Raw genomic sequence first — 21462 nt, forward strand, 5'->3', positions numbered from 1 at the left:
TTCTACTCATTTATTTAACCTTTATTTAACTAGGCAAGTCAGTTAAGGACAAATTCTTATTTACAACAACAGCCTACCCTGTGCCCATCCCTCCCCTAACACGGACGACACTGGGACAATTGTGCTCCGCCCTATGGGACTCCCGATGGCCGTGATCGATCCCGGGTCTGTAGTGACACCTTTAGCATTACGATGCAGTGCCTTAGACCCCTGTGCCACTCGGTCTCTCATTCTGTCTGTGGTACAGTATGTACAGTTGAAGTCGGAAATGTACATACACATTAGCCAAATACATTTAAACTCAGTTTTTCACAATTCCTGACATTTAATCCTATTTAAAATTCCCTGCCTTAGGTCAGTTAGGATCACCACTTTATTTTAAGAATGTGAAATGTCAGAATAATAGTAGAGAGAATTATTTATTTCAGCTTTTATTTCTTTCATCACATTCCCAGTGGGTCAGAAGTTTACATGCACTCAATTAGTATTTGGTAGCATTGCCTTTAAATTGTTTAACTTGGGTCAAACGTTTCGGGTAGCCTTCCACAAGCTTCCCACAATAAGTTGGGTGAATTTTGGCCCATTCCTCCTGACAGAGCTGATGTAACTGAGTCAGGTTTGTAGGCCTCCTTGCTCGCACACGCTTTTTCAGTTCTGCCCACAAATTTTCTAAGGCATTGAGGTCAGGGCTTTGTGATGGCCACTCCAATACCTTGACTTTGCTGTCCTTAAGCCATTTTGCCACAACGTTGGAAGTATGCTTTGGATCATTGTCCATTTGGAAGACCCATTTGCGACCAAGCTTTAACTTCCTGACTGATGTCTTGAGATGTTGCTTCAATATATCCACGTCATTTTCATTCCTCATGATGCCATCTATTTTGTGAAGTGCACCAGTCCCTCCTGCAGCAAAGCACCCCCACAACATGATGCTGCCACCCCCGTGCTTCACAGTTGGGATGGTGTTCTTCGGCTTGCAAGCATCCCCCTTTTTCCTCCAAACATAACGATGGTCGTTATGGCCAATCAATTCTATTTTTGTTTCATCAGACCAGAGGACATTTCTCCAAAAAGTACGATCTTTGTCCCTATGTGCAGTTGCAAACCGTAGTCTGCCTTTTTTATGCCGGTTTTGGAGCAGTGGCTTCTTCCTTGCTGAGCAGCCTTTCAGGTTATGTCGATATAGGACTCGTTTTTACTGTGGATATAGATACTTTTGTACCTGTTTCTTCCAGCATCTTCACAAGGTCCTTTGCTGTTGTTCTGGGATTGATTTGCACTTTTCGTACCAAAGTACGCTCATCTTTAGGAGACAGAACGTGTCTCCTTCCTGAGCGGTATGACGGCTGCGTGGTTCCATGGTGTTTATACTTGCGTACTGTTGTTTGTACAGATGAATGTGGTACCTTCAGGCTTTTGGAAATTGCTCCCAAGGATGAACCAGACTTGTGGAGGTCTACAATTTTTTTCTGAGTTCTTGGCTGATTTCTTTTGATTTTCCCATGATGTCAAGCAAAGAGGCACTGAGTTTGAAGGTAGGCCTTGAAAGATATCCACAGGTACACATCCAATTGACTCAAATTATGTCAATTAGCCTATCAGAAGCTTCTAAAGCCATGACATCATTTTCTGGAATTTTACAAGCTGTTTGAAGGCACAGTCAACTTAGTGTATGTAAACTTCTGACCCACTGGAATTGTAATAAAGTGAATTAGAAGTGAAATAATCTGTCTGTAAACAATTGTTGGAAAAATGACTTGTGTCATGCACAAAGTAGATGTCCTAACTGACTTGTTACCAATAAATTTGTGGAGTGGTTGAAAAACGCGTTTTAATGACTCCAACCTAAGTGTATGTAAACTTCAGACTTCAATATATATATATATATCAGATTTTCCGTTCAAAACTTCTGAGAATTTCACTCTCAGAGCATTCACTGCACCCTCGGACCGAGGAGTAAGGTTGATCCAAGCATTCTGACCTTACAACGGCATTCAAGCACCCAAGTTAACTAGCTAACGTTGGCTAGCTTGCTAGCTACTTCCAGACACAAATGAGAGAACACCCCACTCTGACCATTTTATTCGCCCTAGCAGAGCTGGTTTTCATGTTATCCAGAGCGTTGCTGACTAACTGTGCTGCTGCCCAAAATATTGCCGACGTTTACTGACACTGGCCATATTCAATGGTTGTTGAGTGTTCGTAAATTCATCAGCTGTTCTGCGCTCTGGCACACTCAGACGAGAGTACTCTGAAATCGGAGTAGATGGCCAGACTGAATTTATGAACGCATCCGAAATGGTTACTTGCATAGTGAAGTATTTTGTTAAGACATGTAGCTAGCTAGCTAAACAATGAACCATAATCCCAACTCATGGTGTTACTACCCTGCATGATATGCAAGTAGCTAACCAACCAGGTTCAATGTTAGCTAGCTAACATTAGGCTATAACTGGCCAAGCAAATGGCTCTGAGATACGAATAATAAGATCATACACATAACCTTAACTAGCGAGCCAGCTAGCTAACTTTAGCTAGTTAGCTAATAGTACACTAACTTCAAATGAAATCAACTTTGTCAAAATTAGAAATGTGTAATATCTGAAAATGTAGCTAGCTAGGCTATCTTACCCGTATACATCATGGCTGGACGTTTCTCCCTCTGTCACGGATGCCATGGTTGCCCTTAGTTTGAAGATGTAATCCGGAGATAGGTGTTTTCTCCATCTCCTTAGCTATCATACTCTAATTCCACTGATTTCAAAACTCAGTCCTCCAGAAAGTGGAGAGCAACACTTATGCAGTTCTACTAAGAGATATATATATATATATATATATATAAAAAATGCCACATTAGACAGGATTACCTACACATACTGACCAGCTCATATAGACAGAAGCGTGCTACATGGCAGACCAATCCAAACTCATCTCTCGGCATGTCCAGCCCACTCATTATCTCAGCCAATCATGGCTAGCGGGAAGGTTACTGACTTTTTCTGTGGCTAAACCAACTAGGCTCGTAATTTAACCATTTTATTCATATTTACATATTTACAGATGGCATACAACTGTGTTATTAAGGCACATGACAGTTCACCTTCCAGAAGGCATTTCGTCCAAAAAAACACATTTTGATTACGTTCAAACGGCTCTCGTGTGAAGTAGTGACCCGCGACATATGCCTAGTTTCCTGAAACGGGAAGACAGACAGACAGACAGACAGACAGACAGACAGACAGACAGACAGACAGACAGACAGACAGACAGACAGACAGACAGACAGACAGACAGACAGACAGACAGACAGACAGACAGACAGACAGACAGGCAGGCAGGCAGGCAGGCAGGCCGACAGACAAAGGCAGGCCGACAGACAAAGGCAGGCAGACAGACAAAGGCAGGCAGACAGACAGAAAGGCAGAGAGAAAGGCAGGCAGACAGACAGAAAGGCAGGCTCCTTCTAAGCTTTGATTGGGTCTTAAACGCAGACCTGAGAAGGAAGGGATGAGAATATACAAATATTTACTTTCTATTATTCATATCTTTATTCCCCCTCCAGAGATTAACATGGGGAGAGAGAGAAAAAGAAAAAGAGAGAGAGAGATGAGAGAAAGACAGAGATGAGAGAAAGACAGATGATAGAAAGGCAGAGATGAGAGAGAGAGAGAGAGAGAGAGAGAGAGAGAGGAGAGAGAGAGACAGACAGACAAAGCGAGAGAGAACTTTCATGTCAGAAACCCAGACAGAGATTGAAATCTCCAGGGAGCGATGGAGAGAGAGAGACGCAGCCTGTGTCCCAAATTGCATCGTATTTCCTATATAGTACAATACTTTTGATCGGGGCCCATAGAGGGCATAGACAAATAGCAAGAGGAAACATGCTGACATTGACTATGTTCCCTGTACATAAACAAGTCTGAGTCACAATGACACGAGAGACAATGTCTGATGGGGAAAGACACTGTCTGATGGATGGGGAAAGACAAGTGAAGCAGAACTCTCTTTCCCTAGACAGGCTAGCTAGCAGTGGTGGAAAAGGTACCCAATTGTCATACTTGAGTAAAAGTAAAGATACCTTTAATAGAAAATGACTCAGTAAAAGTGAAAGTCATGCTTTTCAGCTAAAATTATTATATAGAATTCTTGCCATCAACAAAATGTTGAATATTTGGGGCATACAATCAAAGCTCTGCAAATTTTGTTGTAAGGATACAGAATGAATAGACCATTTGTTTTGCCCTCAGGTAGCTTGTTCCTGGTCTCAGGTTCAGGAATGGCTGAAAATGCATAACATTGATCTAAAATTGACCCTAAAAATAGTACTGTCAGGAGATCTGGAGAGACCGGGTCAGTCAATTACTAATATACTAATACTCTTAGTAAAAGTATTTATCTTAAACTCGCAATCTGTGGATTCTATTCGATTAGATAGATTAAAATTGTATGTTAAACATCACAGCATAGTTGAAAGATATGTGTTGAGTAGAAATCCGAAGAGGTTGGCCAGGAGAGAGATAGATGGGATGGGCTGAGAGAAGCTGGGGGTTGGGATGTAGAATTGGTGACAAGTGGGAGTGGAGTTGCAGATGGTTGAGGGGCAGCGCTTGGGGAACTGTGTGGGGGGGTCTTGGAGGGCTAGTGGCCTTGATGTTGGGAGCTTGGGCCGGGTGGCTGAAGATCACTCTTTCGGTTCCTCGTTTTTCACTTTGTGTGAGATCTGTCGACGTGCCCTTGAGCAAGGCGTTGACCCTGGTTGCTTCTGTGTGTCTGTCGCTCTGGATGGGAGTCTGTTAGATGACTAATGTGATGTAGTTGTTGAGCATCTTCACTGCAAGTATATTGTATGTTTTAAATATTCAATAAAACATTCTTTTTTTTTAAGTGAAAGTCACCCAGTAAAAAACTACTTGAGTAAAAGTCTAAAAGTATTTGGTTTTAAATATACTGAAGTATCAAAAATAAAACTACACAAATAAATAATTTCAAATTCCTTACATTAAGTAAAGCATGTTCTAGTTTTTATTTATTTATGAATAGGCAAGGGGCACGCTCCAACTCTCAGAAATAATTAAAAAATATGCATTTGTGTTTAGTTAGTCAAATTTCAATCAAATTTATTTTTATATAGCCCTTCGTACATCAGCTGATATATCAAAGTGCTGTACAGAAACCCAGCCTAAAACCCCAAACAGCAAGCAAAGCATGTGAAAGAAGCACGGTGGCTAGGAAAAACTCCCTAGGAAAAACTCCCTAGAAAGGCCAAAAACCTAGGAAGAAACCTAGAGAGGAACCAGGCTATGAGGGGTGGCCAGTCCTCTTCTGGCTGTGCAGGGTGGATATTATAACAGAACATGGTCAAGATGTTAAAATGTTCATAAATGACCAGCATGGTCAAATAATAATAATCATAGTAGTTGTCGAGGGTGCAACAAGCACGTCCGGTGAACAGGTCAGGGTTCCATAGCCGCAGGCAGAACAGTTGAAACTGGAGCAGCAGCACGGCCAGGTGGACTGGGGACAGTCCATCAGTTAGTCCAGTTAGTCCACCAGATCAGAGGCAGTAGGGATGACCAGGGATGTTCTCTGTTTAGTGAGTCCTCCAGATCAGAGGCAGTAGCGATGACATGGGATGTTCTCTGTTTAGTGAGTCCTCCAGATCAGAGGCAGTAGCGATGACCAGGGATGTTCTCTGTTTAGTGAGTCCACCAGATCAGAGGCAGTAGGGATGACCAGGGATGTTCTCTGTTTTGTGAGTCCTCCAGATCAGAGGCAATTGGGATGACCAGGTATGTTCTCTGTTTAGTGAGTCCTCCAGATCAGAGGCAGTACGGATGACCAGGGATGTTCTCTGTTTAGTGAGTCCACCAGATCAGAGGCATCCGGAATGACCAGGGATGTTCTCTGTTTAGTGAGTCCTCCAGATCAGAGGCTAGTAGGAATGACCAGGTATGTTCTCTTGATTAGTGTGTGAATTGGACCATTTTCCTGTCCCGCTAAGCATTCAAAATGTAACGAGTACTTTTGGGTGTCAGGGAAAAATGTATAGAGTAAAAAGTACATTATTTTCTTTAGGAATAAAGTGAAGTAAAAGTAAAAATTGTCAAAAATAATCATAGTAAAGTACAGATTACTCAAAAAACTACTTAAGTAGTACTTTAAAATATTTGTACTTAAGTTTTTTACACCACTGCTAGCTAGTCTACATTTGATTTGGAAGGATAAAAGTGGTAGAAAACAAGCTTTTAAAATATTATATACACTGATTTCACAAGATGACATTGGAGTAGTCCTGCCGTACATACCTACACGTACGCTACGGTCACAAGACGCAGGCCTCCTAATTGTCCCTAGAATTTCTAAGCAAACGGCTGGAGGTAGGGCTTTCTCCTATAGAGCTCCATTTTTATGGAATGGTCTGCCTACCAATGTGAGAGACGCAGACTCAGTCTCAACCTTTAAGTCTTTACTGAAGACTTATCTCTTCAGTAGGTCCTATGATTAAGTATAGTCTGGCCCAGGAGTGTGAAGGTGAACGGAAAGGCTGGAGCAACGAACCGCCCTTGCTGTCTCTGCCTTGCCGGTTCCCCTCTTTCCACTGGGATTCTCTGCCTCTAACCCTTTTACAGAGGCTGAGTCACTGGCCTACTGGTGTTCTTCCATGCCGTCCATGGGAGGGGTGCGTCACTTGAGTGGGTTGAGTCACTGACGTGGTCTTCCTGTCTGGGTTGGCGCCCCCCCTTGGGTTGTGCCATGGCGGAGATCGTTGTGGGCTATACTCGGCCTTGTCTTAGGACGGTAAGTTGGTGGTTGGAGACATCCCTCTAGTGGTGTGGGGGCTGTGCTTTGGCAAAGTGGGTGGGGTTATATCCTGCCTGTTTGGCCCTGTCCGGGGTATCATCGGATGGGGCCACAGTGTCTTCTGATCCCTCCTGTCTCAGCCTCCAGTATTTATGCTGCAGTAGTTTATGTGTCGGGGGCTAGGGTCAGTCTGTTACATCTGGAGTATTTCTCTTGTCTTATCCGGTGTCCTGTGTGTATTTAAATATGCTCTCTCTAATTCTCTCTTTCTCTCTTTCTGTCTTTCTCTCGGAGGACCTGAGCCCTAGGACCATGCCTCAGGACTACCTGGTATGATGACTCCTTGCTGTCCCCAGTCCACCTGGCCGTGCTGCTGCTCCAGTTTCAACTGTTCTGCCTGCGGCTATGGAACCCTGACCTGTTCACCGGACGTGCTTGTTGCACCCTCGACAACTACTATGATTATTATTATTTGACCATGCTGGTCATTTATGAACATTTTAACATTTTAACATTTTGACCATGTTCTGTTATAATATCCACCCTGCACAGCCAGAAGAGGACTGGCCACCCCTCATAGCCTGGTTCCTCTCTAGGTTTCTTCCTAGGTTTTTGGCCTTTCTAGGGAGTTTTTCCTAGGGAGTTTTTCCTAGCCACCGTGCTTCTTTCACATGCTTTGCTTGCTGTTTGGGGTTTTAGGCTGGGTTTCTGTACAGCACTTTGAGAATATCAGCTGATGTACGAAGGGCTATATAAAAATAAATTTGATTTGATTTGAGTAGCTTACTAACTAATGTCATAATCATAACGCATCAAGTATGAGAAAAAGGAAATAATACAAAGGTTCTCTCAAAATTTTTGTACAAAAGCTACATTCCAGAAAGTATGTATTCTCTGTAATATTTTGTATTCTACATCAATTATCTACCACTGAATTTAGTCTGAATACATGCCAATCCAATAAAAGTGGAAAAACAGGAAAACAACAAAGTTCATCTCCGTTAAAAAGCAGGAGACCAGAGAAAGTTGAGTCAATGCAGTGCTAGCTGTCAGCTAGCCGCTGTTCCCAATTGACGCTAATCTAACTAAATCACACATTCCCGGAAATCTCAGCTCCTCTCTCCTCTCCTGTCAAAGTAAAGAGAGTCAAAAGGCCAAGTGCTAAAAATAAAACCTTCTCTCTTTTTCGTTGTCCATTCAACTACATAAAGCTGCAATGGAACAGGGAGTACATTGAGTCCCAGACTGCATCCCAAATGCACCCTATTCCATACATAGTGCACTACTTTTGACCACGGCCCATAGGGTAGTAGTGGACTATTTTTGACCACGGCCCATAGGGTAGTATTGCACTACTTTTGACCAGGGCCCATAGGGTAGTAGTGCACTACTTTTGACCAGGGCCCATAGGGTAGTATATCGGGAATAGGGTGCCATGTGCCAGTCTGTAATAAAACAGTGCTAGGGGAGATGGTCAGTACCGTACTATACATGTCAAACCCTATCAGATTTATTTGTAACTAAGAGCAGGGAGGAAATAGAATGTTGGCAACAGGTACACTATTTTATTGAGCTGCTCAGTTGGCCAGGTCTCTCTTGTAAAACAGATCTTCTGAACTCAATGGGACTTCCTGGATAAACAAAAGTTAAATAAAAGACTACACCAACCATATCTGCATTCCTGTCACAAACTTCATATCAGGGTGGAAGTCAGTGTCTTCCAAATCCAATGGTGAGTTGAAACCCATTAAAGGGTAGCTCCTCTCCCGGGTCTCAGAATAAAGCTGGGGGCACTCTCTACGGATCACAGCTTCGAAAAGTTTGGGAACCACTTGGATACCTCCTGGATTTCACTCTGCAGACAAGAAACCTGTCTCCACAGCACCTATAAAAGTCTATAAAACTCATTACAAACAACATATTGTTCTATCGTTCTATAAAACTGATTAGAACCAATGTATCATTCTAGAAAACTCATTAGAACCAATGTATCATTCTAGAAAACTCATTAGAACCAACGTATCATTCTAGAAAACTCATTAGAACCGACGTATCATTCTAGAAAACTAATTAGAACCAACGTATCATTCTAGAAAATTCATTAGAACCAACGTATCATTCTAGAAAACTAATTAGAACCAACGTATCATTCTAGAAAACTCATTAGAACCAACGTAACATTCTAGAAAATTCATTAGAACCAACATATCATTCTAGAAAACTCATTAGAACCAACGTATCATTCTAGAAAACTCATTAGAACCAACGTATCATTCTAGAAAACTCATTAGAACCAACGTATCATTCTAGAAAACTCATTCGAATCGACGTATCATTCTAGAAAACTCATAAACTGGGGGGTTCGAGCCCTGAATGCTGATCTCAGACTATATACCACAGGTATGACAAAACATTTATTTTTTACTGTTCAAATTAATTTAGTAACCAGTTTATAACAACAATAAGGCACCTCAGGGGTTATGGCCAATGTACCACTTCAAATGGCTGTATCCAGGCACTCTGCGTTGCATCGTGCTTAAGAACAGCCTTTAGCCGTGGTATATTGGCCATACACCACAACCCCTCGGCCCTTATTGCTTAATTCGAACCAACGTATCATTCTATCAGTCTATAAAACTCATTAGAAACAACGCTGATCCTTAACACGTTGGCCCCTCAGGGGTGCGTTCTCAGTCCCCTCCTGTACTCCCTGTTTTCTAGAATGACACAACAGTGGTAGGCCTGATCACCGACAACGATGAGACAGCCTATAGGGAGGAGGTCAGAGACCTGGCCGTGTGGTGCCAGGACAACAACCTCTCCCTCAACGTGATCAAGACAAAGGAGATGATTGTGGACTACAGGAAAAGGAGGACAGAGCACGCCCCCATTCTCATCGACGGGGCTGCAAACTATCATGGTCCACACACACATCAATACAGTCATGAAGAGGGCACGACAAAGCCTATTCCCCCTCAGGAGACTGAAAGGATTCGGCATGGGTCCTCAAATCCTCAAAAGGTTCTACAGCTGCACCATCGAGAGCATCCTGACTGGTTGCATCACTGCCTGGTATGGCAACTGCTCTGCCTCTGACCGCACGGCACTACAGAGGGTTGTCTGGCTGATGTTGAATATGAATAATGCCCTGACAGATCTCAGATAGGACCTCTTAAAATTCAACAATGTCATACGCTGAAGCTCGGCAGACATATTGGATTGCAATGGTTGTCAAAGATGAATGGGAATATGCTGTGTCCCTAATACAGTAGCACCCTATTCACTATGGTGGACTACTGTTGACCAGATCCCTTTGACCAGATCCCTATGACCAGATCCCTTTGACCAGATCCCTATGACCAGATCCCTTTGACCAGATCCCTTTGACCAGATCCCTTTGACCAGATCACTATGATCAGATCCCTTTGACCAGATCCCTTTGACCAGATCACTATGATCAGATCACTATGATCAGATCACTATGATCAGATCCCTTTGATCAGATCCCTTTGACCAGATCCCTTTGACCAGATCCCTATGCAGGCAATTTGTGTGTGCACGTTTGCTTTATTTGTGAGAATGTACACAGTATGTGGAGGTAAACTAAGCTGTGTGTGTGTTTCCAATCCACTTGGTAATTGGGAGAATGACAATGTGAGCAACAAGACCATTCTGCCACCAGGCAGTACATGGACCATTTTATCCTTTTCTCTCTTCGACCTTCAGAGCGACAGGATATCACCATTATACCCGCAGTTCCCTCTATTCTGATCTAATGACAGATAATCATGTCTGAGTCCAACTATTATTTCAGATCAGATCACTCCAGGTGTCTTCCATACCCTGGTGTGCTAGCTTCCTCTCCTAGCTGTATTGTATTGCTTGTTGAGGGGATAGTGTACCTAAAGACTGAAAAGAACTGAGCTGCGGCTGCAGCTGCAGCTGAGCTCAAATGAGACTACATTCAAGAAGACAATGCTGGATTCCTTCTCTTAGAAGACAATCTGCTGGGTTCCTTCTCTTTGCCTAAAGACATATACTGTACATGCTAGAGGTCGACCACTTAATCGGAATGGCCGATTAATTAGGGCCGATTTCAAGTTTTCATAACAATTGGTAATCGGCATTTTTGGACACCGATCATGGCCGATTACATTGCACTCCATGAGGAGACTGCGTGGCAGGCTGACTACCTGTTATGCGAGTGCAGCAAGGAGCCAAGGTAAGGTGCTAGCTAGCATTAAACATATCTTATAAAAAACAATCAATCTTGACATAATCACAACTAGACATGGTTGATTTTTTAAACCTGCATATTTAGTTAATATTGCCTGCTAACATGAATTTCTTTTAACTAGGGAAATTGTGTCACCTCTCTTGCGTTCTGTGCAATAGAATCAGGGAATATGCAGCAGTTTGGGCCGCCTGGCTTGTTGCAAACTGTGAAGACTATTTCTTCCTAACAAAGACAGCCTACTTCGCCAAACGGGGGTGATTATAAAAAAGCGCATTTGCGAAAAAAGCACAATCGTTGCACGACTGTACCTAACCATAAACATCAATGCCTTTCTTAAAATCAATACACAGAAGTATATATTTTTAAACCTGCGTATTTAGTTAAAAGAAATTCATGTTAGCAGGCAATATTAAACTAGGGAAATTGTGTCACTTCTCTTGCGTTCATTGCACGCAGAGTCGGGTATATGCAACAGTTTGGGCCGCCTGGCTCGTTGCGAACTAATTTGCCAGAATTTTACATAATTATGACATAACATTGAAGGTTGTGCAATGTAACAGGAATATTTAGACTTAGGGATGCCACCTGCTAGATAAAATACGGAACGGTTCCGTATTTCACTGACAGGAAAAACGTTTTGTTTTTTCGAGATGATAGTTTCCGGATTTGACCATATTAATGATCTAAGGCTCGTATTTCTGTGTGTTATTATGTTATAATTAAGACTATGATTTGATATTTGATTGAGCAGTCTGATTGAGCGGTGGTAGGCAGCAGCAGGCTCGTAAGCATTCATTCAAACAGCACTTTCGTGTGTTTGCCAGCAGCTCTTCGCAATGCTTCAAGCATTGCGCTGTTTATGACTTCAAGCCTATCAACTCCCAAGATTAGGCTGGTGTAACCGATGTGAAATGGCTAGCTAGTTAGTGGGGTGCGCGCTAATAGCGTTTCAAACGTCACTCGCTCTGAGACTTGGAGTAGTTGACAAGGGAAGCTTTTGTGGAGTGATGGGTAATGATGCTTCGAGGGTGGCTGTTGTCGATGTGTTCCTGGTTCGAGCCCAGGTAGGGGCGATGAGAGGGACGGAAGCTATACTGTTACACTGGCAATACTAAAGTGCCTATAAGAACATCCAATAGTCAAAGGTATATGAAATACAAATCGTATAGAGAGAAATAGTCCTATAATTCCTATAATAACTACAACCTAAAACTTCTTACCTGGGAATATTGAAGACTCATGTTAAAAGGAACCACCAGCTTTCATATGTTCTCATATTCTGAGTAAGGAATTTAAACGTTTTTTACATGGCACATATTGTACTTTTACTCTCTTCTCCAACACTTTGTTTTTGCATTATTTAAACCAAATTGAACATGTTTCATTATTTATTTGAGGCTAAATTGATTTGATTGATATATTATATTAAGTTAAAATAAAAGTGTTAATTCAGTATTGTTGTAATTGTCATTATTACAAATAAATAAAAGAATAAAAACAATCGGCCGATTAATCGGTATCGGCTTTTTATGGTCCTCCAATAATTGGTATCGGCGTTGAAAAATCATAATCGGTCGACCTCTAGTACATACCAGCTATATCTTCCCTCTGGAGCAGCGCTGAAGGCTGTTCCTGTTTTATCTTCCCTCTGGGGCTGTGCTGAAGGCTGTGTCTACTGTACATAGCAAGGAGCAGCCTTGTCCCTTTATGTAACGAGGAGGAGTCCTATCTGTCCCCTATGGTCGTTGGTCAGGTTTGACCTTTTGGAACATTTAGAGGTCGCCTCACTCCTATTTCCTCTGACACGATCCAAGGTGACAGCTTGCTCTTCTGACCACCTGCTGTGTCCTCTCTGCCTGGGCCAGTCATAAGATCTATCTGTTCTGACCAGTACTGTGACCTCGACAGATGACAGCCACCAGAAATGGCAACAGTAAGTGCTAATTTGGTGCTTTCCTCACTTGGCTGAAGCTGGGCTTTTTCTCAATCTGTTAGGCAAGGTATGGCTACAGTAAAACCACCAGTGTTCTCTAAACAGAACAAAAGGTAGACGTTATTGGCTCCTAAAACTACCTCTAACTTCCTTCATACTGGACACAGAGACATGAAAGATGTATCCATGATTTCATCTGACTCTGGTGAAGTATATAAAGGGTCTCAATGTCAAAAATCCTGAGGTATCCCTTTCATAGCCCTGCAGTAAGGGGTCTACATATTAACTGGCGAGGAGGACAAATATAAGCCGCAAGAAAAGTGAGGACAAATTTGTATTTTTTTTTTTATGACTTTGAATTAGACAAAATAAAGTCAAAAGCGAAACAATCAGGGTAAGTTGTTGTACGATAATTATCTTAGTATTGTTAAATGTGTTACATGAAAATAGTGGTGAGAATACCATGCAGAAAACTTCATTTCATGTTTTTTACTTTATCGTTTTAAGAAGAACAGTCCACACAACACCAGAGTACTATCTGCTGGTAAATCAACTGAGATTAAAGTGGAACTGACAGCGTTTTAAGCAACATGAAATCTTATTCAAATCTGTTCATATAAACCCCGATAAAGAATATGACACTGTTTAAAAAAATATATAATTACAAGTGAGCACTTAAGATACAGTCATTTTCACATTATCATGAATTCATAGAATGTTTGGGAGGGAATGACATATACTAAGACATTTGTGAAAATTCTATAGCAATATAGAGTGGGAAGACGGCCATGCGTTTGGACAATTAATAGATACTGCAGTGAATAAAACCGAATAAAAACATCTGTCTTGTCCAGGACCGGAGACTACTGCAGAACGGTGAGCTATAGCCAATCAGAGCTACAGTAGGCCTATATGCAAATAATCCATTTGCCACACGGGCCTGCCATCATTCACTTTGAACTTGACAGTGTGTTTACAGGCTGTAAGCAACATCACGATGTTAGATCATTCGAACACATTCGCAAAAAAAAGCCACATAAATAAATTTCTGCAAATATGTAAATACCAGGGGAGTCCTCTTACATTTGGGAACTTCACAGTCCTATTAAGCAAACAAACATGAAAAGGTAGGCTCTCTCTCTCCCTCAGTTGCCTATGCACATCAACTAATACAAGGTCAACTACTAATGCTAACCAGAACGAAATAAGCTAGAATCTAACAAGGGAACATTAGATAAACCCTCTCAAACTTTTTTTAGCTAGTTGGCCATCAAAATTGCACTGATAAATAATAGCAGCCTGCTTGTCTTCTGCAGCTTGTCTACCAATCCATGTTTGTCCCCCAACCGACGTTTTGACAACGTAATGGGAACTTGCCTGCCTGCCAGCCCATTTGATCGATACCAAATAAATTTGATTGACAACTAAGAGATATGCTAACTGTGGATAACAGTTGTTCAAGTTCAGCATAGCTAGTTGCCTAGCTAGCGAACCGATTCACATTTCTTGCTAGCTAAGCAAATTACATCTGCCTCTAGCTGTAGCCAATGAAAAACGATGAAGGGGAAAAAGTTGGTCACTCACCCACTCCTCCAATGACATCCTCCCAGGAAATAGATAGCTAGCTAGCTAACTGTAGGCTCTGTGTTTTTAGCTTGCTAAATAAATAGCTAGCTACATAAATAGACACGCTAGCCCAGGGGTGTCAAACTCAATCAACGCACGGGCCATATATATATATATATTTTTTTTTTCTCCCACAGGCCAGACATATTTGTTTTTACAGAAAAACGTGCAACTCAGTCCAGTGTCTGTGTTCTTTTGCCCATCTTAATCTTTTGTTTTTATTAGCCAGTCTGAGATATTACTTTTTCTTTGCAACGCTGCCTGGAAGGCCAGCATCCCGGAGTCGCCTCTTCACTGTTGACGTTGAGACTGGTGTTTTGCGGGTACTATTTAATGAAGCTGCCAGTTGAGGACTTGTGAGGCATCTGTTTCTCAAACTAGACACTTTAATGTACCTGTCCTCTTGCTCAGTTGTGCCCCGGGGCCTCCCACTCCTCTTTCTATTGGAGGAAATACATTTCTGGCTTGTGAGGAATGTGTTTGCTGGCCTCATAAATGCTACCCAGCTAGCTAATATTTAGAAAAATAAATAATTATACTAACCCATTTGCAATCCCTTTAGCGTTGCTTGCTGGCTAGCTACAGAGGTTAGCTGGCTAGTTAGCTACAGTACAGTAGTTAGCTACTGCCATCAGTCGTTGTTGTGTTGTTATCATATTTTGCCTATTCCACCATTTGTAGAATGCATAGTGGCATTTAAATATAGTGTGGGGAAAAGGGAATCCGGACACACTGTGGACACGGTAGACACATTTAAATGTCGGTGTAGATGCATGACGCATTCATAATTCCATGATCAGAACTCTCTGATCAGAATACTAAATCTGCATGAACTGTCAAGTCTAGACAGGGCCATTTATACTCATTTCTGTGTCCTGTTCAGGCTTTGAGTTTGACACATGTGCACTAGCCTATTAGCCACGTTATGACTGACTTGTGATCATTGCCTTTGCTAGTTTGATTGTATTGACATTCCCAGCCTTGGTTACATTCGTCCGTTTTTACTCCAAAATATTGAAACTGAAACAATGCATCCCGAATGGAGGCAGCAAACAATGTACCAGGGCAGCTGTAATTTACAACCTGATAGCAATATGTTTTGGACTACCAAGAAATGTATTGATGAATTATATTAATCATGCATTGAACTGCATTCATCTAGTCTGCCAACAATGCCTTACTGTACTGTCATGGAATTTTTTTATCAAATAGAACCTATTTTTATAAAGTTGGTTTTGAAGCATTAACTGGTAATGTGATATCTTTCCTGTAATTTCACAGGCACTGGCCAGTCGGTGAAAATATCTCTCTGCTGAAGAGGATCAGTGATCTCAACGGGGCAAGTGAAGGCATGATGTCTGATGTGGACACAGACCCAGTAGACCCCGATGGCCAGTGTTGTGCATTTTTTCATAACCTCCCCACCCTGGCGCTCCTCTGAGTTTGAGGACATGACTGTGTCAGCAGACCGGAGAAGAATGGCCAACGGGGAGGAAAAAGCGCCATCAGAATGGAAAAAACAACGGAGCAACCCTATCTGATTGTGACTATTATCACTGAGTCTTCACACCTGCTTCTCAATAATTTTTTTACCCCACGACTCCCACTCACTCACCCACCCTTACATACAGCCCCCCTTTAGAGAGTATTCATACCCTTTGACTTATTACACATTTTGTTGTGTTACAGCCTGAATTCAAAATGGATTAAATATTTTTCTCACCCATCGACACACAATATCCCATAATGACATCACAATACCCCATAATGACATCACAATACCCCATAATGACATCACAATACCCCATAATGACAAAGTGAAAACATTCTATAAGATTTTTTTATACCGAAATATCTAATTTACATAAGTATTCACACCCCTGAGTCAATAAGTACATGTTAGAATCCCATTTGGCAGCGATTACAGCTGTCAGTCTTTCTGGGTACGTCTCTAGAAGCTTTTCACACCTAGATTGTACAATATTTGTTATATTCTGTTCATTTTTATCCTACATTTATTGACATTTCTATTTTACATAAATATTCACACCCCTTTGCTATGACAGTCCAAATTGAGCTCAGGTGCATCCAATTTCCTTTGATCATCTTTGAAATGTCACTACAACTTGATTAGAGTCCACCTGTAGCCAATTCATTTGTTTGGACATGATTTAGAAAGAAACACACCTGTTTATATAAGGTCTCACAGTTGACAGAGCACGTCAGAGCAAAAACTAAGCCATGAGGTCAGAGCAGAAACTATACCATGAAGTCCCAGGAACTTGGTCTGATGAGACAAAAATGTAACGCTTTGGCCTGAATGCAAAGTGCCCTGTCTGGAGAAAACAAGGCACAGCTCATCACCCATCTAACACCATCCCTACCGTGAAGCATGGTGGTGGCAGCATCATGCTATGGGGATGCTTTACAGCAGCAGGGATCTGGGAGACTGGTAAGGAGAGATGAAACAATGAATGGAGCCAAATACAGGCAAATCCTTGATGAGAACCTGCTTCAGAGTGCAAATGACCTTAGACTGGGGGGGGGGCGAAGATTTACGTTCCAACAGGACAATGACCCCAAGCATACAGCGAAAGCAACACTTTGTCCTTGAGTGTTCCAGCCAAAGACCAGACTTGAATCCCATGGAAAATCTGTGGAAAGACTTGAAAATTGCTGTTCACTGTCGCTCCCCATCTAACTTAACAGAGCTTGAGAAAATCCACAGATCCAGGTGTACAAAGCTGGTACAGACATACCCAAGATGACTCAAAGCTGCTACAGACAAACCCAAGATGACTCAACGCTGATACAGACAAACCCAAGATGACTCAAAGCTGACACAGACATACCCAAGACGACTCAAAGCTGATACAGACATATCCAAGACAACTCTAAGCTGATACAGACATATCCAAGACAACTCTAAGCTGATTCAGACATACCCAATATGACTCAAAGCTGATACAGACAAACCCAAGACAACGCAAAGCTCTGCTGCCAATGACTGGAATGAATTGCAAAAATCTCTAAAGCTGGAGTCTTATTTCTCCTTCTCTATCTTTAAGCATCAGCTGTCAGAGCAGCTTACCGATCACTGTACCTGAATTTGTATAACTGGCCCTACACACAATACCCCATAATGTCAAAGTGGAATTATGTTTTTAGACACTTTTTACAAATGTATTAAAAATGAAAAGCTGACATGTCTTGAGCCAATAAGTATTCAACCCCTTTTTTATGGCAAGCCCAAATAAGGGTTAGGGTAAAACAGTGCTTAACTAGTCACATAATTTGCATGGACTCAATAATAGTGTTAAACATGATTATTAAATGACTACCTCATCTTCTGTCTATAACATAAAGCCACTCAGTATGTGTAGATACTCCTTGTTACTGCGTCTTTTTTTGAAAGATATAACGTTAGCCATAAATATTTAATAATTTCAGATGATGCTTATACAGACACACGTGTTAAATTAATGCGTCATGTGAAAGAACTCTACAACATTCGCAGAGTACGACCCTGCCTCACACAGGAAGCGGCGCAGGTCCTAATCCAGGCACTTGTCATCTCCCGTCTGGATTACTGCAACTCGCTGTTGGCTGGGCTCCCTGCCTGTGCCATTAAACCCCTACAACTCATCCAGAACGCCGCAGCCCGTCTGGTGTTCAACCTTCCCAAGTTCTCTCACGTCACCCCGCTCCTCCGCTCTCTCCACTGGCTTCCAGTTGAAGCTCGCATCCGCTACAAGACCATGGTGATTGCCTACGGAGCTGTGAAGGGAACGGCACCTCCATACCTTCAGGCTCTGATCAGGCCCTACACCCAAACAAGGGCACTGCGTTCATCCACCACTGGCCTGCTGGCCCCCCTACCTCTGAGGAAGCACAGTTCCCGCTCAGCCCAGTCAAAACTGTTCGCTGCTCTGGCACCCCAATGGTGGAACAAGCTCCCTCACGACGCCAGGACAGCGGAGTCAATCACCACCTTCCGGAGACACCTGAAACCCCACCTCTTTAAGGAATACCTAGGATAGGATAAAGTAATCCTTCTAACCCCCCCCCTTAAAAGATTTAGATGCACTATTGTAAAGTGGTTGTTCCACTGGATATAATAAGGTGAATGCACCATTTTGTAAGTCGCTCTGGATAAGAGCGTCTGCTAAATGACTTAAATGTAAATGTAAATGTAAAGAAATCTATAATCCCCTCCCAGATACATCTATCTAAGTGGATGGGTCACTATTGTCTAGACATGTTCACGTTCATGAAATACAATAGATGGCTGTAATCACCCCCCAGACACATCTAGCTAAGTGGATGGGTCACTATTGTCTAGACATGTACACATGTTCATGAAATACAATAGATGGCTGTAATCACCCCCCAGACACATCTAGCTAAGTGGATGGGTCACTATTGTCTAGACATGTTCATGAAATACAATAGATGGCTGTAATCCCCTCCCAGATACATCTAGCTAAGTGGATGGGTCACTATTGTCTAGACATGTAGACATGTTCATGAAATACAATAGATGGCTGTAATCACCCCCAGATACATCTAGCTAAGTGGAATGTTCACTATTGTCTAGACATGTTCATGAAATACAATAGATGGCTGTAATCACCCCCAGACACATCTAGCTAAGTAGATGGGTCACTATTGTCTAGACATGTTCACGAAATACAATAGATGGCCGTAATCACCCCCAGATATATCTGGCTAACTTGACGGGTCATGTAATCATCTGGCAAAGTGGAGTCTAGCTAGCTAGCTAGCTAAACAATGACCCATAATCCCAACCCATAGCTACAGTACAACCAGATTGGCATAGCTAGCCACCATGCATGAAATGCTGGAGTATGAATCTGCATGTAGCTAAAGCTAACCCACTAGGTTCAATGTTAGCTAGATAGCTAACATTAGGCTATAACTAGCAATGCAAATGACTTTCTGAGATATGAATAATATTACTACACAGATCATACACAAAACGTTAGCTAGCGACCCAGCAAGCTAACGTCCGCTAGCTAGTTAACAGTACACTTTTACTTGCAATGAAAATTACTTTCTGACAAAATTAGAAACGATATAATATTTGAAAATGTAGCTAGACTCTTATCCTTATACATGGATGAACGCTTCAAGGCAGACTGGAACCATTTTGTTTGTAGCTACATCTTGTTTGGCCAGCATGGTATCAAGTCACTCCGGTTCACGCTGACCGTGGCGTGTACAGAATGTAGCCAATCACTTTTTCCAACTGATTTGTCGATTGATGCCCTGAATTTAGCAGGCTCTATGTTGTTGAGAAAAGTAGCAAAAATGTTTGTATTTCTCGATGGCTAATGTCATATCTTTCAAAAATGCCGCAGTAGAAAGGCCTATTAACACATACTGAGCAACTCACGTTATAGACAGAAGCATGCAACATGGCAGACCAATCCAAACTCATCTCCTGGCATATTCAGCCCGCTCATTATCTCAGCCAATCATGGCTAGTGGAAAGGTTCCTGTATTTTTCCATGGCGTCCAACCAACTTGGCTCGTAATTTAACAAAGGTATTCGTATTTACGGATGGAATGCAAGTTTGTTATAAAAGCACATGAAAGTTCACATGTTCCAGAAGGAATTTCTCTTAACTTTTTCCACATTTTGTTGTGTAACAGCCTGAATTTGAAATGATTTTGTGTCACTGGCCTGGTCATTGACTCATGGGTGTGAATACTTATGTAAATTAGATATTTCTGTATTACATTATCAAAAAATTAGCAAAAATGTCTAAAAACATGTTTTCACTTCGTCATTATAGGGTATTGTGTGTAAACGGGTGAGAATAACATATATTTAATCCATTTTGAATTTGAGTTGTAACACAACAAAATGTGAAAATAAGTCAAGGGGTATGAATACTTTCTTACGGTTGACATGCTGTAACAACTGATTCATCACACATGAGCCCACAATGGAGCTTTCACTATGGGAACGGTGGAATTAGGTAACCAAGTAATTGGAATGCCACTAGGACCTGAGAAATGTGGCATGTTCCCAGGTGCACTCGGGCAGAAATAAAAAAGCAATAGGTGTTGTATTGATAATGTATAATAACAACGTTACACTGTTGCAATTCAAGAATGTATAGTCACACTGCACCTTATTATTTTCCATCACACCTCATAATTGAACTGTTCTTTACTTCCTATACCAACAAGAAGAGAGGTGAGAATAGAACAGCAGCAGAATAGATAGAGCCTATTGTCAGCGCTTTCCTTTCCCTCGTCTCGTTTCATTGTGCTGTCGTGTTACCATTTCTGCGCAACGATATAACTCCATTCTTTAGACATGAATACTACACTTACTTTCGTGCTTGGAGGTGCCCCATGTGTGCCGCGGAACTCCGGGACTCTTGATAATCGCTCTACCGGCTGATTTCAGAGCATCCATGCTTTAGGTGTGTCTCTGACAGTAGCCTAACCTAACGTAGCAGGCGTAAACTAAACTGTGACAGCGGTAAGTGGATAGCCTACTTTAAACCTCCGCTTGCTTCGGCTCCGAAACATAAGCAGTAGACTGACTAGTAGCCAGTGTACTACAATAGTCGACTACGAGTGAGTGATGCGCGGAATGAACCGCAACTGGGGGATAGGATTTGTGCGGCGTTCACATCCTAGTCGGAACTAGGAAACCCTGATAACTCAGATTTACTGATTCGTTGAACGCGGCACGTGTATAACTACAAACATTTCGCATGTCAGAAATGTCCGTGTTTCCTAGTTCCGACCAACTCCCGTTGTGTGAAACAAGGGTCAAGTGAAAGCATGGGCAGCGCAGCCTCCATTTAACCCGTTGCTTTTCGGT

The 21462-nt window shown here is 42.0% G+C and overlaps 1 protein-coding gene across 1 annotated transcript in view; it reads right to left on the reverse strand.

Annotated features, from left to right (window-relative positions):
- arh (Low density lipoprotein receptor adapter protein 1) overlaps positions 1 to 21206 on the reverse strand; it is a 66779-nt gene extending 45573 nt beyond the window's left edge. The window contains 1 exon segment of the mRNA NM_001146411.1: positions 20964 to 21206. Within this exon segment, the coding sequence (NP_001139883.1) occupies positions 20964 to 21048 (85 nt within the window). The 5' untranslated portion in view covers positions 21049 to 21206.
- Positions 21207 to 21462: the final 256 nt, after the last annotated feature.

This window comes from Salmo salar, chromosome ssa15, assembly GCF_905237065.1.
Source record: "Salmo salar chromosome ssa15, Ssal_v3.1, whole genome shotgun sequence".
In the NCBI taxonomy this organism is placed as follows: Eukaryota; Metazoa; Chordata; class Actinopteri; order Salmoniformes; family Salmonidae; genus Salmo; species Salmo salar.